A 14,622-nucleotide genomic window follows, 5' to 3' on the forward strand; every position below is an offset into this window, starting at 1 on the left:
AGCATAAAAGGTTTTTCGTGAAATCTTCTTCAAAGATTTTTTTGTGTAAAAAGTTCTTCTTCCTTTATCAGCAATGAGCTCTTCATCATCCTTTTTCCTCACCAACCCCTTTTCATCGGTTTCGGGTTCGACCCATCTCCGCCGTTCATTCAACAATGTAAGGTATGGCGGCGGCGGCGGCGGCGTTAGAATCGCCGCTAGCCTTAACGTGGAAGTGCAGGCACCGGATTTGAGCAAAGAGGTGATGGATGAATCTAACAAGGTTTTTGTCGGTACATATGCTAGGGTTCCATTGGTTTTGTCGAGTGGCAAAGGCTGTAAATTGTATGATATTGAAGGGCGAGAGTATTTGGACTTGACCTCTGGTATTGCTGTGAATGCACTTGGACATGGTGATCCTGATTGGATTAGGGCTGTTACTCAACAAGCTAATGTCTTAACTCATGTCAGCAATCTTTACTATACTCTACCTCAGGTGAACCTTTTTTGAGCTCTTATTTTGTATCTTTTTATCATAAATTTCATTTGGAATTATTGTGCACAGGGATTTAAAAAGGGGATTTTTTAAAAAAGTTTCTTTAGTGAATACAAGTTTTTTTTTTCTCTCTTTTTTGGAAGTTTTATAGTGCATAGGGATTAAAAAAAGAGTCTTTTGCAGCTTTTTACTGGTATGTTTAGAAGGAAACAGGATGAAATAGAGTGGGATGGATATTAATGATCATGTAGACAAGCATGTGACTAATTCCACGGAATACTTGTCACCTCCCACCAGCAACAGTTATGTGTACGTCCTATGTTGCTCAGGCTCTTCAAAAATGGCGATGGGTCGTGCTGGATCCTCCAAAAGTAGTATATTTTTGAAGGATTCGACATGGGTGCGGCAACATTTTAGGAGAGCACGAGCAACATAGTGGTAATGGATAACTCAGTCCCCAAGGCTAGAACAGATGGAAAGAAATCACCTAGTGTTTTTGTCGGGATTTAAACCTAGAGACCTTGTGATGCTTAACTCACTTCATTGACCACTAGGCAACACACGTTGGTACTTGTTGTTTTGGTTTCTTAAGTAGTCAGAATGAGGACAGGGGATATTACTCAATTCTATTTAATGTTCAAATTTTCTAGTTCTTGTTAGAATGTGCATTCTTTGAATGGAAGTGTTTATGGTTCTGGGTTGAAAAGAAAAAGAAATAGCAGTATCATAGATTCATTTTGTGCAACTGAATGGTATGAAGTGGTAATTGGAACTTACTAGCAGTGTGTAAGTTTCTTTGTTTCTGGATTTTTTTGGGAGATATTGGCAAGAGGGGTCTTATTCAGGGGCGGAGCTATAGAAGAATTTACGGGTTCAGCAGAACCGAGTAGCTTTACTCAAATCCTTATACTATTTGTGTTATGAAATTCACTATATATGCGTGTAAATTTAATTTATCAAAAACCCAATGCAAGGCTGTAAGGTATATTTTTTAGAATGCAGAATCTGTGAACTCAAAATTTTGGCTTCGCCTCTGGGCTTATTTAGTAGAGTGTTCCTGAACATGTTTGTTCTTCTATGTATATAACTTGATATATCAACTTAGTTACCTTCTTAACTGTAACTTTGTATATGATTAATTACTATGGCTTCAAGGGGCATCTTTTCTCCTCCATCTGCAAAAGGATCTTTGAATATAACATAACATAGTGTTCTATTAATTCGTACAGCTGGAGCTTGCAAAACGCCTTGTTGCTAATTCTTTTGCAGACCGTGTTTTCTTGTCAAACTCTGGAACAGAAGCAAATGAAGCTGCAATTAAATTTGCAAGGAAATTTCAGAGATTTTCTCATCCCGATGAGAAGCAACCTCCTGTGGAGTTTATTGCCTTCTCCAATTGCTTCCATGGAAGGACCATGGGTGCAGTTGCCTTGACAAGCAAAGAATATTACAGGTCACCTTTTGAACCTGTAATGCCAGGAGTTACTTTCCTGGAGTATGGTAATGTTCAAGCAGCAAAAGAACTAATTCAGAGTGGTAAAATAGCTGCTGTATTTGTCGAACCAATCCAAGGTGAAGGGGGCATATATAGTGCAACACAAGAATTTTTACAAGCACTGAGGACTGCCTGTGATAGTGCAGGTTCTCTCCTTGTCTTTGATGAGGTAAGAATCTTTACAGATTACATTGCTACTACGTTAGTATGTTAAGCTTATGTCTCATCTGACATGTATAACAGACCCTAATATTGAAGAAAATTACATAAACATACAAGCAGTTACCTTGACCAATAGCGCATGTCTTTGTAAAGTAATACATTGTATTGTTTTCGTAAGGTAATTTCTCTAGGATTCATCAAAAGAAAACACATGAAACTGTTAGCTTGCATAGTGAAATGGATAGAAAAATTCAGCATTTTGCACTTGGGTCATTTGGTTGAGAAATAAGTTCTGCAGGGAGGGATTGTACTGGTTAACATTATTTCAATGATGAATAGTGGTTCGTAATTACTTCATAAGGAAAAAGCTTACTGCTCTTGTTCTTTTATATGTACTCAATTCACCATAAGCTGACAGATAGGACTAAGGTTGTTCATTCACTTAGAGCAATATATTGCCTAAGATTGGTTTATATTTTTTGTGTAGATAAATAGCTAATTGAAGAAATATGAACACCATCTACTTGTAAAAAAAAGTTTGAAATTATAAATGTGATTTCAAAGTTTAGTTTGATGATCGGCTTCTTGGGTTGTTAACACTCTCTCCGTCCAACTGTGATAATGATCATTCTGGAATTTAATTGGATGGAATGAGTCAACGCACGATACTATACTGAAGCTTTTACTTGTATTTTCTTTTATTAGGTTCAATGCGGCCTAGGAAGAACTGGTCATCTTTGGGCGCACGAAGCTTATGGCATATACCCAGATATAATGACTCTTGCAAAGCCTCTTGCAGGAGGTCTACCTATTGGGGCAGTGTTGGTAACTGAAAGAGTTGCTGCTGCCATCAATTATGGGGATCACGGTAGCACCTTTGCTGGCGGTCCTCTTGTTTGCAACGCTGCAGTTGCTGTGCTGGACAAGATCTCCGGACCAGGTTTCCTTGCCAGTGTCACAAAGAAAGGTCAAGATTTCAAGGAATTACTTGTTAAGAAACTAGGAGGGAACTCACATGTAAGAGAAGTACGAGGTGTGGGGCTTATTATTGGGATTGACCTTGATGTACCAGCATCTCCGCTGGTTGAAGCATGTCAACAATCTGGCCTTCTTGTATTGACAGCAGGGAAAGGAAATGTTGTGAGGCTTGTACCACCATTGACCATCACCGAGCAAGAATTGGACCATGCAGCTGAGATCTTATTCAATTGTTTGCCTGTACTAGATAAGACCGCCAATAACTAGGCTCAAATACTCAAGAGGGTTTTGTTGCATTTTCACTTCTATGGGGAGCTTCACAGGATCATATGCATTTGCTCATGGAGATCACTTTCATGAGAAGTAACAAAATGTAACTGTACGTACAATTTAAGGTATCGTCTTCTATGAAGCTCTTGTCGTACCTGATTGTGTCATTCTGTTGGCTGAAGATTCATTTAGGAGTAAACTGGTTTATCAGAAATACAGTTGCTCTTAGTTAGACTTTTCCTGCAGAAGTGAACAATCAGTTTTTAAGTTTTAGATGTATCGTCAATTTCCACCAGCTGAATCGAAATAATGGATGGTGTCCTCTGTATTAACATTATATCCTTCTTTCGGAAATGTATAACTTATCTATGTAATCTTGTATGATTCATAAACAGAAGTTCTTGTACTTCAAGTGAATAGTGCTGCCTCGCTTTAGTTAGGGTGAGAATACGATTTTCCATATTGAACTTCAAAAGGAAGGAGGAGAAGACAAAGCAAGTTATATTAAACTATTAAGATAAGATTATGTGCTAGTGCATAAATTTTCAAGTGAAAATGTTTCACTTAGATATACTCTGCCATGTATCTACAAGATGAGTGTTGTAGAGATGTGGATGTTAAGATGAATGTACTAAAATAGTTGCCTATGTATTGTACAAAAGGTTTTTGAACCTTTAAAAAAGAAAAGAAATAAAGATTGAAAGTTCACCTACCTATATAAAAATGAAATAAAGAGAATTGACTACTAAAATATCTTCTCATATATATCTAATTATCTGGAATCAGTCACTTTCAATTCACAAGAATACAAGTTAGTCAAAGAATGCGTGCATAGATAAGTATTTGTAACTTCATTATCTAGCTAATGAGGTTACTTAAACAAATCTAGTAGAAAATTCTACCCAAAAATATATTTCTAAGAAAAAAATAAACTTGTTACTTAGAAGGTCATGGCTCAACCATTTGAAATTCTTTTCCTGCTTCCATTTTTCCTCTTGCCCTTAACTTTTTTCCTCTTCAAAGTTTTCAGATCATCCAAAATCACACAACTTCCACCAGGACCAACACCATGGCCAGTCATAGGAAACATTTTTCATATGGGAAAAATGCCTCATATAACTCTGACAAATTTTGCAAAAATATATGGCCCCCTTATGTCCCTAAGGCTTGGAACTCAATGTCTAGTTGTTGGATCATCATCATCTGCTGCTATAGAAATCCTCAAAACCCATGATAGAATTCTGTCAGGAAGACATGTTCCAAATGCCGTGCCAGCAAAAGGATCAGATCTTGACAAGATATCAATGGGCTGGAATTCTGAATGTCACAATGAATGGAGATACTTGAGGACTTTATGCAGAACTGAGCTTTTCTCAGGCAAAGTATTGGAGTCTCAAGCTTATATGAGGGAGAAAAAAGTGATGGAATTGGTAGAATTCTTGAGGTCAAAAGAAGGTCAAGTGGTGAATATTGGAGAGCTAGTCTTTGCAACTGTTTTGAACATGTTGAGTAATGTTCTGATATCTAAAGATATGGTTAATTTGGAGAAAGAAACAGAAGATGGTGGGATTAGAAATCTAATAAGGGGATTAGTTGAAGCAGTCTCAGCTCCAAATTTATCTGATTTTTATCCAGTTTTAGGTAAATTAGATCTTCAAGGTCTGCGAAAAAGAGCTAGATATGTAATGACAAAGATTCGTTCCAACTGGGAACCGATTCTTGAAGAAAGAAGGAAAAATAAAGAGAGTGGTTCTTCTAGCCAACAAGATTTCTTGGAAGCTCTCCTTGATAATGGTCTTACCAATGATTGTATCCACCAGCTATTCGCGGTTTGTTCCCTCTCCTTCTCTCAAATTTGCTTTGTGAGATTCATTTTCTGGTATAAACCAAGTTAGTCTTTATAGCATTACCTGAAAAATGAAAATCAAAGTAATCATGTTAGTCTTTGTGCATATATGCTGTTATACAACTGATACCGATGCATTTAGCCTCTTTAGTACTTCTCTTTTTAAAGTTCATATATTCAAGAAAGTTGGAGTTCTCTATTCGGATGTAGTATATGACAAGTATTCTTCTAACCATGTGAAGGAGTTAGTCGCTGCTGGTTCAGACACCAGTACCTCAACAATTGAGTGGGCGATGGCAGAACTGATAAAAAATGTAGAGTCAATGAAGAAAGTTCAAGAGGAGCTCGAGATAGAACTCAGTGGAAGTGATTACCCAAAAGAATCTCAATTGCTGCAGATGTCCTATGTCCAAGCCTGTGTGAAGGAAACACTTAGGTTGCATCCTCCAGCACCATTTCTGCTTCCACATCGTGCTATCGAAACCTGCCAAGTGATGAGTTACACAATTCCTAAAGACGCTCAAATCTTGGTTAATATCTGGGCTATCACAAGGGATCCTTTGATATGGGAAGACCCAGAGATGTTTAGACCACAGAGGTTTCTGAGTTCTGATATGGACTTCAAAGGGAATGACTTTGAGTTCTTACCCTTCGGTGCAGGAAGGAGAATATGCCCAGGCTTGCCAATGGCTGCAATAAAAGTTCCTTTAGTCCTTGCTTCGCTTGTTCATTTCTTTGATTGGGGACTTCCTCATGGAAAACGTCCCACCGAGCTAGACATGACTGAAAAGTTTGGAGTAACACTGCAAAAGAAAGAGCCACTGCTTCTGATTCCCAAGGCCAGAAAATGACCATTGAGATATACTATCAGTATCTCTTATCTGTGTTATCCATTGTATTGTGCACTGGAATACAAGTATATTTTGTCCTGCTATATCTCGTCTAGTTACATACAGAAGTTCTTATGGTGTTAAGAGGCAAGTTATAGACCTATTAAAATAAGATCATGTGCATAATTTTGGGTCTACTCTCCTTACCCTTGATGACAATGGAACAGTATTCACAAGATGAGTATCGCAGAGATACGGATGCTAAGATGGATGTGCTAAAGTAGTGGCATAACATTTTAGGCAGAACATGTAATAGCTAGAAGGATGTCATGAGCATCACAATACCTAGATAATGATTGTCTATTTATTGTACAAGAGATGTTTGAACCTGTTAATTTTTTGAAAAAATTCAGAAAAGAAATAAAGATTGAAAGTTCACCTATATAAAAAAAGAAATGCTCCAGATGACCTACTATAGTTGTTAGTAACATTTATGTTTCATGACAAACAGAGAGAAAATTGACAACTTAAATATGAGTCCGGAGTCAAAACGGCAAAAAAATTGAGTGAAATTTCTCAAAGGACAACAAAAAATAAGTTTGAAACCAAAAGGGTAACATTTAGACGGAAGAGTGACGCTGTGAAATTTTATGGAGGAAGGGCGCTATATAAATTCTTGGCTCAAACTAAAAGACATGTCAAGTTTATAAAAATTGTCATTGTTAAGGAATGGTGCTTGTTACTCTACTTGGTACCATTATTGACTAAACATTTTAGGTATTAATTATCATGTGATAAATTAATTGTGTCTTCTCTTACGCTACTTTGGATGATAGAAAAGATCTAGTTAACCCCTAATTAATTAATTATATTATATTATATTCCTATTGTCTAAGCAAAGAAAATATCACATCTTACGTTATTGCTAGAAAAAAAATCATTGATATAATGAATTTTGCCATAAAACTATAACATATATCTCAAACTCGTTATATATATATATATATATTCCATCACAAATGAATATTTTTTTATTTTTTTTGTAGTAATTAAATAAGTCCCAATTTGTTGTTGTTGTTGTATGCAGCATTAATGTGTGTAGTAGTGATGGAGAAAGTAAAACTTATTTTTATGGTAAGGAGTAAGGCGCAGCTCTCATGCACCTTACAAGGCGCAAGCAGCGTGCGCGCCCTTCCTCCGTAAAATTTTACGGCGTCACTCTTCCATCTAAATGTTTCCCTTTTGGTTTCAAACTTATTTTTTGTTGCCCTTTTAGAAATTTTACTCAATTTTTTTGCCCCATGGCTCCGGACTCCCTTAAATATCTTCCCCTACGTCACTTTCAATTCACAATAATACAATTACAAAAGACTTGCTCCACAAAAATTATTAGTACATTTTACTACAGGGTCTAGCTTATGAGGTTACATCAATAAATCTAGTACAAAATTCTACACTAAAATATATTTGATTTGAAAGAAGAAAAAAGAACTTGTTCATTTGCAGATCATGGCTCAGCAATTTGAAATTCTGTTCCTGCTTCCACTTTTCCTCTTGCCCTTAATTTTTTTTATCTTCAAAATTTTCAAAAAATCATCCAAAATCACAAAACTTCCACCAGGACCAACACCATGGCCAGTCATAGGAAATATTTTTCAAATAGGAAAAATGCCTCACTTAACTCTAACAAACTTTGCAAAAACTTATGGCCCCCTTATATCATTAAGGCTGGGAACTCAATGTCTAGTTGTTGGATCATCACCTTCTGTTGCTATTGAAATCTTCAAAACTCATGATAGAATTCTTTCAGGGAGGCATGTTCCAAATGCTGTTCGATCAAAAGGTCAGACCTTGAAAAGACATCATTGGGCTGGAAATCTGAATGTGACAGTGGATGGAGATACTTGAGGACTTTATGCAGAACCGAGCTTTTCGCTGGCAAAGTATTGGAGTCTCAAGCATGTTTAAGGGAGAAAAAAGTGATGGAGTTGGTAGAATTCTTGAGGTCAAAAGAAGGTCAAGTGGTGAATATTGGAGAGCTAGTCTTTGCAACTGTGTTGAACATGTTGAGTAATGTTCTGATATCTAAGGATATGATTCATTTGGAGGAAGAAACAGAAGATAGTGAGATAAAAAGTCTTGTCAGGGGGATAGTGGAAGTAGGCTCTGCTCCAAATATATCTGATTTTTATCCTATTTTAGGTAAACTAGATCTTCAAGGTCTGCGAAAAAAATCTACAGATTTAGTGACAAAGTTTTGTTCCATCTGGGAACCGATTATTGAAGAGAGAAGGAACAATAGAGAAAATGATTCTTCTAGCCAACAAGATTTCTTGGAAACTCTCCTTGATAATGGCTTTACCAATGATCATATCAACCAGCTATTTATGGTTTGTTTCCTCTCCTTCTTCTCAGAATTTTATTTATAAGATTCATTTTCTGGTACAAACTAAGTTAGTATTTAGTACTTGAAAAATGAAAATCAAAGTAATCATGTTAGTCTTTGTGCATGCATTGGGCCTTTAGCACTTCTCTTTTTATACTCGAGGGAGTTCTCTATTGGGAAGTAGTATATAATAAATTTCCTTCTAACCCTGTGAAGGAGCTACTCTCTGCTGGTTCAGACACCAGTACCACAGCAATCGAGTGGGCGATGGCAGAACTGTTAAAAAATGTAGAGACAATGAAGAAAGTTCAAGAGGAGCTTGAGATAGAACTCAGTGAAAGTGATTACCTAAAAGAATCTCAAGAGCTGCAGATGTCCTATGTCCAAGCCTGTGTGAAGGAAACATTTAGGTTGCATCCTCCAGCACCATTGTTGCTTCCACATCGTGCTATCGAAACCTGCCAAGTGATGAATTACACAATTCCTAAAGACGCTCAAATCTTGGTTAACGTCTGGGCTATCACAAGGGACCCTTTCATATGGGAAGAACCAGACATGTTTAGACCACAGAGGTTTCTGAGTTCTGATATGGACTTCAAAGGGAATGACTTTGAGTTCTTACCCTTCAGTGCTGGAAGGAGAATGTGTCCAGGCATGCCAATGGCTGCAATAAAAATTCCGTCAGTCCTTGCTTCACTTGTTCATTTCTTTGATTGGGAACTTCCTCATGGAAAATGTCCTGTTGAGCTAGACATGACTGAAAAGTTTGGAGTAACACTACAAAAGAAAGAACCGCTGCTTCTGATTCCCAAGGCCAGAAAATGACCATTGGGGGAATATACCATCAGTATCTCTTATCAGTGATATACCTTGCATTGTGTGTTAGATTCAAGTATATGTTTTCCTGCTGTGTTCGTGTAGTTGTTTATAGACAAGACCATGTGCAAAATATATATAATATATTTCATTTGGGTTTTACTCTCCTTGCCCTCAAAGATACAGAGGATTCAAACATACAATATAAATGAAGGCAAAAAATTGTGACTGACATGAGAAAATTACTAAAAGAATCACTTCATTGAAAACAATATCTGGATATATCTTGCTACAATTGAATGAGAAACAATGACAAATCATTACAACCAAAGAAAGAATACATTGATGAAATTGACTGAATATACTGAACTAAGAAAGAATACCTAGATTACAAAAGAAGAATAAAGAATGAGTACAAATATGAAATCAAAGGTACCGAACAAAATGAACCCTGACCCTATGCATTTTTATCTAAAAGATTTTCTTTTCTTACCAGATTGGCAAATCTATCTGCAATAAAGAATGAAAGAATGACACTACCTACAAAGAATTTGTTAACCTTTTTTCTTGTGTACGAAAAGAACTACGGCATGTGTGTCTATGAATGAATGAAGTGTTTCGACGAAAGAACAATCAATCAACTTGGCTGATAATAAGAGGATGAACTTCCAGCAGCATCAAGGGGTGTCCACGCGGAGACTGTGCATAGAGGCTGGTCTAACCAACTCAGAGTAAGTGCAGCATCGTCGTTCCCCTGCTTTGTGACCTTGTAGTCTTCACATGAGTACATCTTCAACAGCATTTGACTCTGAAGTAGTTCCCTTTCTGTAATCCCTGTGCATCTGAAACCCCCTTGTTCCATCAACTTCCGCCATTTCCCAAAACATTCATGCCTTTCAGTCCTATCTCGTCCTTCACAAGCAATGATATTTCTAATATCCCGAGCAAACAACTCCTCTATCTTAATCCTGGCAGGACTGTCTAATGGAAGACTGAAACCAATAGAATCAAAGACAGCAGCATAGTATCTGAGTGAGTTGACAAGTCTTGCTTCCAAGCTAGGCTCGTTGTGCTCAGCTTCTTGCTCTGCCATCAGAATAATGGTGGGATTTGTGCTTCTAATCAACCCCAAAAAGTCCCTCAGGATCCCCCCAGAACTATCATATAGAAGCCTATGCATCTGTAACACACAATTCACTGCAACACTTTCCCCCTCTTTTACATGAAGCATCCATAGCCGTACATCTTCCAACCTGTCAACAACTGGATGGAACTCGAAAGCCAGATTCAACGCCTCAGCAAACTCGGCAAGTCTATCTCCTGTTTCAACAAGATCCTGCTTTGATTCTCCTATACCAGTAATTCTAACATGAGTAGGAGGGTTGGGCCTAGAAGCCAAACTCTGAAACAGGCTAGGCCACTGTATCCCTTGCTTAATGTCAAAATCAATAATGTGAACCCGGTCCTTGCCTTCAAAAGCTCTAAGCAGAATCTCATTTGATGTGAAGTGGATGAACTTTGGAATTGGACTAACCTGATTCAAAAGCCTCAATGCTGTACTGCTATCATCATCTAAACGATCAAGGTCCCGAGGGGGTATAATGTGAAAGATATGAGGCCAAATCCTTGCAACACGCAAAGCTAAAGCTTCGGTGAAGTAAGCAGTTAGCCGGCTTACTGGAGACCCTCTTGGAGAGGCAAGCTGCCCTAGCCTAGCTATCAGTTGATTAACACCAGTAACATTCCTTGAGCCAATTGCTTCAACACAACTCACAAGTAAGCTGATCAGCTCAGCTGCATCATCCTCCCTATGGTTATTATGCCCATTATGTGCTGTTACAACTTCACCCCTGTCATTTGGATTAGGTAGCCTAGAACCATTGCCTATTTCATGCTCCCCGGGATTCTCATTAGGCCTAAGAACCAAGCCATGGCTGTCTAAAGAAGCACTTGATACTGAGGCCTCTCTGGCAAGATCTTGACTTGTTGAGACATTCTTGTCACCAAAATTCGTAATCTCAGTCACTACAGATTCAATCCAAGGATTGTTTGACATAGGCAGAGGTGGTGATATCACCTCATTTGGCACATAACATACACTCTCTTCCTCTCCGGAACAAGAAAAGGAGAATGGTGCTGCTTGAGGTGGATGAAGGCCTGCAATTAGGGGAACTGATCGCGCCGCGTTGAAACCTGATTGTAACCAGAAATCGCCACCACCCAATTGGCTCAAACTCAGATCATAGCCATCTTCTGAACAATCACCTGACTTCCTATTACCTTTTTTCCTCTTAGCTCTGCTCATGCAGCTCTCATCATCAATACATCCCTGCTCAGCATACCTCTTCAAGCTCCTACCTTTTTCCCAAAATTCATCCTTGCTTTCTCTCCTACCTTCTACATATGATGTCTGAGCACTTGTTGAAGATGGCGGTAGACGAATGTTCTGCTTGAGAGAGCAAGTACTGTTCTTTGCTTCAATTGGCTTCTCAACAGAAAGTCCTACTGGCCTACTTATGGACTGGGACCTTGAGGTATCTTTTCTAGCAAAACTACATGGCAAGTCCAATCTTTGTGTGCTCATTGAAGGGAAATTACAAGCTTGAAACTGTGCAGATGCTTCACTCCTTAATCTATGCCTAGGTGACAACAATGAAGAAGAACAACCAGCCAACATTCTTCACACCCTTCCAATTTTTTTCTTTTCTTTTCAACTCCAACTCACCCAACCCTTTTCTTCTCTATGTCTCTGTCTCTCTTATCTTTCTATATATGTATATATTTTCACTATGAAATATACAATATGTTAATGCTAAATTTCTATAGATGATCCGAGAGAAACAGAACAATGTCTATATGTGATTGTGTGTGAAGTTCCAAGAAAAACAAAAATTGGAATCCGATGCCAAAAAAACAAAATGTGATATCTGTGTGTCCTATATATAATATTTCTATATGCAACAAAGAATGGAATCAACAACAAATACACAAATACCAATAGAAAGAATCAAAGAATTGGAAAGAATTCTCCTATTATCAACAATTTTAACACCTACCAAAAAAAGATCATCGGATTCCAAAACTTTCACAGTACAATAAAACTCATTATCTAGAAATTTGATTTCCCAAAGAATTGAAAGAAGAAGAACTCACACCATGAATGTAGAAACTCTGAACACATTTTTTCCCAGAAATGCAGCATAAAAACTGAAACTTTGAGCTACCCACTTCAGCAAAATACACTTTCAACAATCCCATGCCAGCTTAGCTGAAATCTAAACCAATCAACACCCTAAAAATTGAATCTTTAAGCAACCCATTTCACCAAACAAGATTTCAAACAACCCCACAAGTAAATCCTAGCTATAACTTAACCAAAATCTACACCAACCCCCCAAGAAAATCACCCCTTAAGCCTTCAAACATATGCGTAAACAGACAAATCAACTGTCATCATCATCATCATCATTATAATCACCAAAGAGAAAAAACTGAAGAAAAAGAAGTAACTTCCCAAAGCCCCACTACCCAAAAAAGTTAAACCCCATATACAACTGTGTTATTTTATATATCAAAATTGAAACAACCCTCTTCTTGATTTTTACTTCTAGAGGGAAACAAATCATGGCTTGGTAAAGATGATGTTGGAGAAAGGGGAGAGAGGAACCTTGATCTATCACCGTCCGATCTTAATCAGACGGTGGAAAAGAACAAGAATATGACCGTTGAGGTATATGTCAGAGGAATATAACCGTTGAGAGAGAGTTGGTATCGTAGGGAACAGTGTGTGAAATTATTATCCGGACTCTGTTTTAATTTGTTTGTCTGATTTTAACTTAACAAGATTAACAAAGTAAAAAAGACTTTTAAATTTATGATCTTATACAAAAAAAATACGTGAAATATACCAAAATGTTATTTGTGGATGGTGATCTTAAGTCTATTACATATGAAGTTAGAATTACAGAGTTGCAAATTGAAAACACTTTTTTAAATGAACGGAGGCGGGTGTTTTTGGCATAATACATCATTTAATTTGACCTCAACTAGTATCTATGTGTTTCAGCTTTGGATGTGCATAAGTAAATACTTAAATTTGTATAAAGTTGAACAAGTAAGTCATACACATCCTACGTGGTATAATACAAGTAAGAGCGTATGACACAAATTGTCACATAACACGTCAAAGTAGAATGTGTGTGTATCTACTTATTCAACTATATATAAATTTAAGTGTCTACTCATTCACGCTCAAAGTTAAAAAAAAAATGTCCCAAAATCAAGTTAAAAGGCACGATCATGTATTAAGCAATATTTTTGTTTGTTTGTTCTTTTAGAGGGTGCAGGTGAAGTCACGTCCGATGCACGTGCATGTCTCATGATACCCGTTTTTTACTTGACCGTTGCCTTTTTGTTTAACCATTTTAATTAGTGAAGTTTTCTGGGAAATTACAAATTATTAACTGACTAATCAGGGAAATTACAGTACAAAGGCCAGTGATAGTGGACTGTAATTTATTTTAGTTTAATTAATTAGATTGCTTTAATGATGGACATATCAATGAGGACAAAGAAGGGGGGGCCAGTTGCAAAAAGATTCGTACCAACGGTGGAGTGATGCCTTTTGTTTTATAGTTTCATATTATGTGTATTTTAAAGATTTTTTAACACATTTTAAGATAAAAGGGTAATGCTAAATGGCCAGAATTTTTTTTTAAAATTTTAAAATAAACTGATCTTTTTTCTATTTTTTAGTTAAAAGGTATTAAAGTTAAAAGGGTAAAAATGTTTTAAAAAAGGTAAAATAACGTAGGTAAAATATAATTCTGGCAAAATTTTCTGGCCAAAAGGATTTTTCCTTAAGATAAATATTTTAGGCAGGTCGAGGATTAGGATAAAAAGTTAGTAGATAATTAATGTCGTTTAGTTTTTATTAGTAGTATTCTATTGTTATTTTTTTTTCCGATTATCGTATTATTCGTTGTTATTATTGTTCATTTCTTCATTATTTTTTACATGACTTATACATTATTGTATTGCCTTTTCAAAGTTGTTTTGAAATATTTAACTTGAGGTGATGATCTATCAAAAACAATATTTCTACCTCAAACACACGGCCCTCCTTAGACGACTCCACTTGTCAGATTACATTGGGTATGTTGTTACTCTCTCCATCCATATTTACTTGTTCATTATATTATAAATAGATGTTCATTCATCATTTAGTTTCTAATGTATCCTTATTATTAACTATAATTATTTTTTGATATATTTTTAAAATTATTGAATATCATTTTATTTATTACACTTTAAGAGGTATGTCAAATCAAAATTGAACAACTAAAAATGAATCGAATAACTTTT

General features: G+C 36.7%; 3 protein-coding genes and 1 pseudogene across 3 annotated transcripts; 3 read left to right on the forward strand and 1 right to left on the reverse strand.

Moving 5' to 3' along the window:
- Positions 1-3,754, forward strand: LOC125827141 (acetylornithine aminotransferase, mitochondrial). Its single transcript, XM_049506500.1, has 3 exons — positions 1-475; positions 1,705-2,139; positions 2,838-3,754. The coding sequence occupies exons 1-3, from the start codon at positions 74-76 to the stop codon at positions 3,375-3,377; spliced, it is 1,377 nt and encodes a 458-aa protein (XP_049362457.1). The 5' UTR covers positions 1-73; the 3' UTR covers positions 3,378-3,754.
- A 498-nt stretch (positions 3,755-4,252) lies between these two features.
- On the forward strand, positions 4,253-6,122 carry LOC125827137 (probable (S)-N-methylcoclaurine 3'-hydroxylase isozyme 2). The gene is made up of 2 exons (XM_049506498.1): positions 4,253-5,209; positions 5,469-6,122. Exons 1-2 carry the CDS (start codon positions 4,331-4,333, stop codon positions 6,075-6,077), a joined length of 1,488 nt encoding a protein of 495 aa, XP_049362455.1. The 5' UTR covers positions 4,253-4,330; the 3' UTR covers positions 6,078-6,122.
- A 1,440-nt stretch (positions 6,123-7,562) lies between these two features.
- On the forward strand, positions 7,563-9,420 carry LOC125827139 (probable (S)-N-methylcoclaurine 3'-hydroxylase isozyme 2; annotated as a pseudogene).
- Positions 9,421-9,542: 122 nt separating this feature from the next.
- Positions 9,543-12,603, reverse strand: LOC125826785 (scarecrow-like protein 28). Its single transcript, XM_049506121.1, has one exon. It carries the CDS (start codon positions 11,933-11,935, stop codon positions 9,896-9,898), a length of 2,040 nt encoding a protein of 679 aa, XP_049362078.1. The 5' UTR covers positions 11,936-12,603; the 3' UTR covers positions 9,543-9,895.
- Between the last annotated feature and the right edge of the window lie 2,019 nt (positions 12,604-14,622).

Source organism: Solanum verrucosum, unplaced genomic scaffold (assembly GCF_900185275.1).
Source record: "Solanum verrucosum unplaced genomic scaffold, falcon-dt-bn FXZP01000060.1, whole genome shotgun sequence".
NCBI classification, from domain to species: domain Eukaryota; kingdom Viridiplantae; phylum Streptophyta; class Magnoliopsida; order Solanales; family Solanaceae; genus Solanum; species Solanum verrucosum.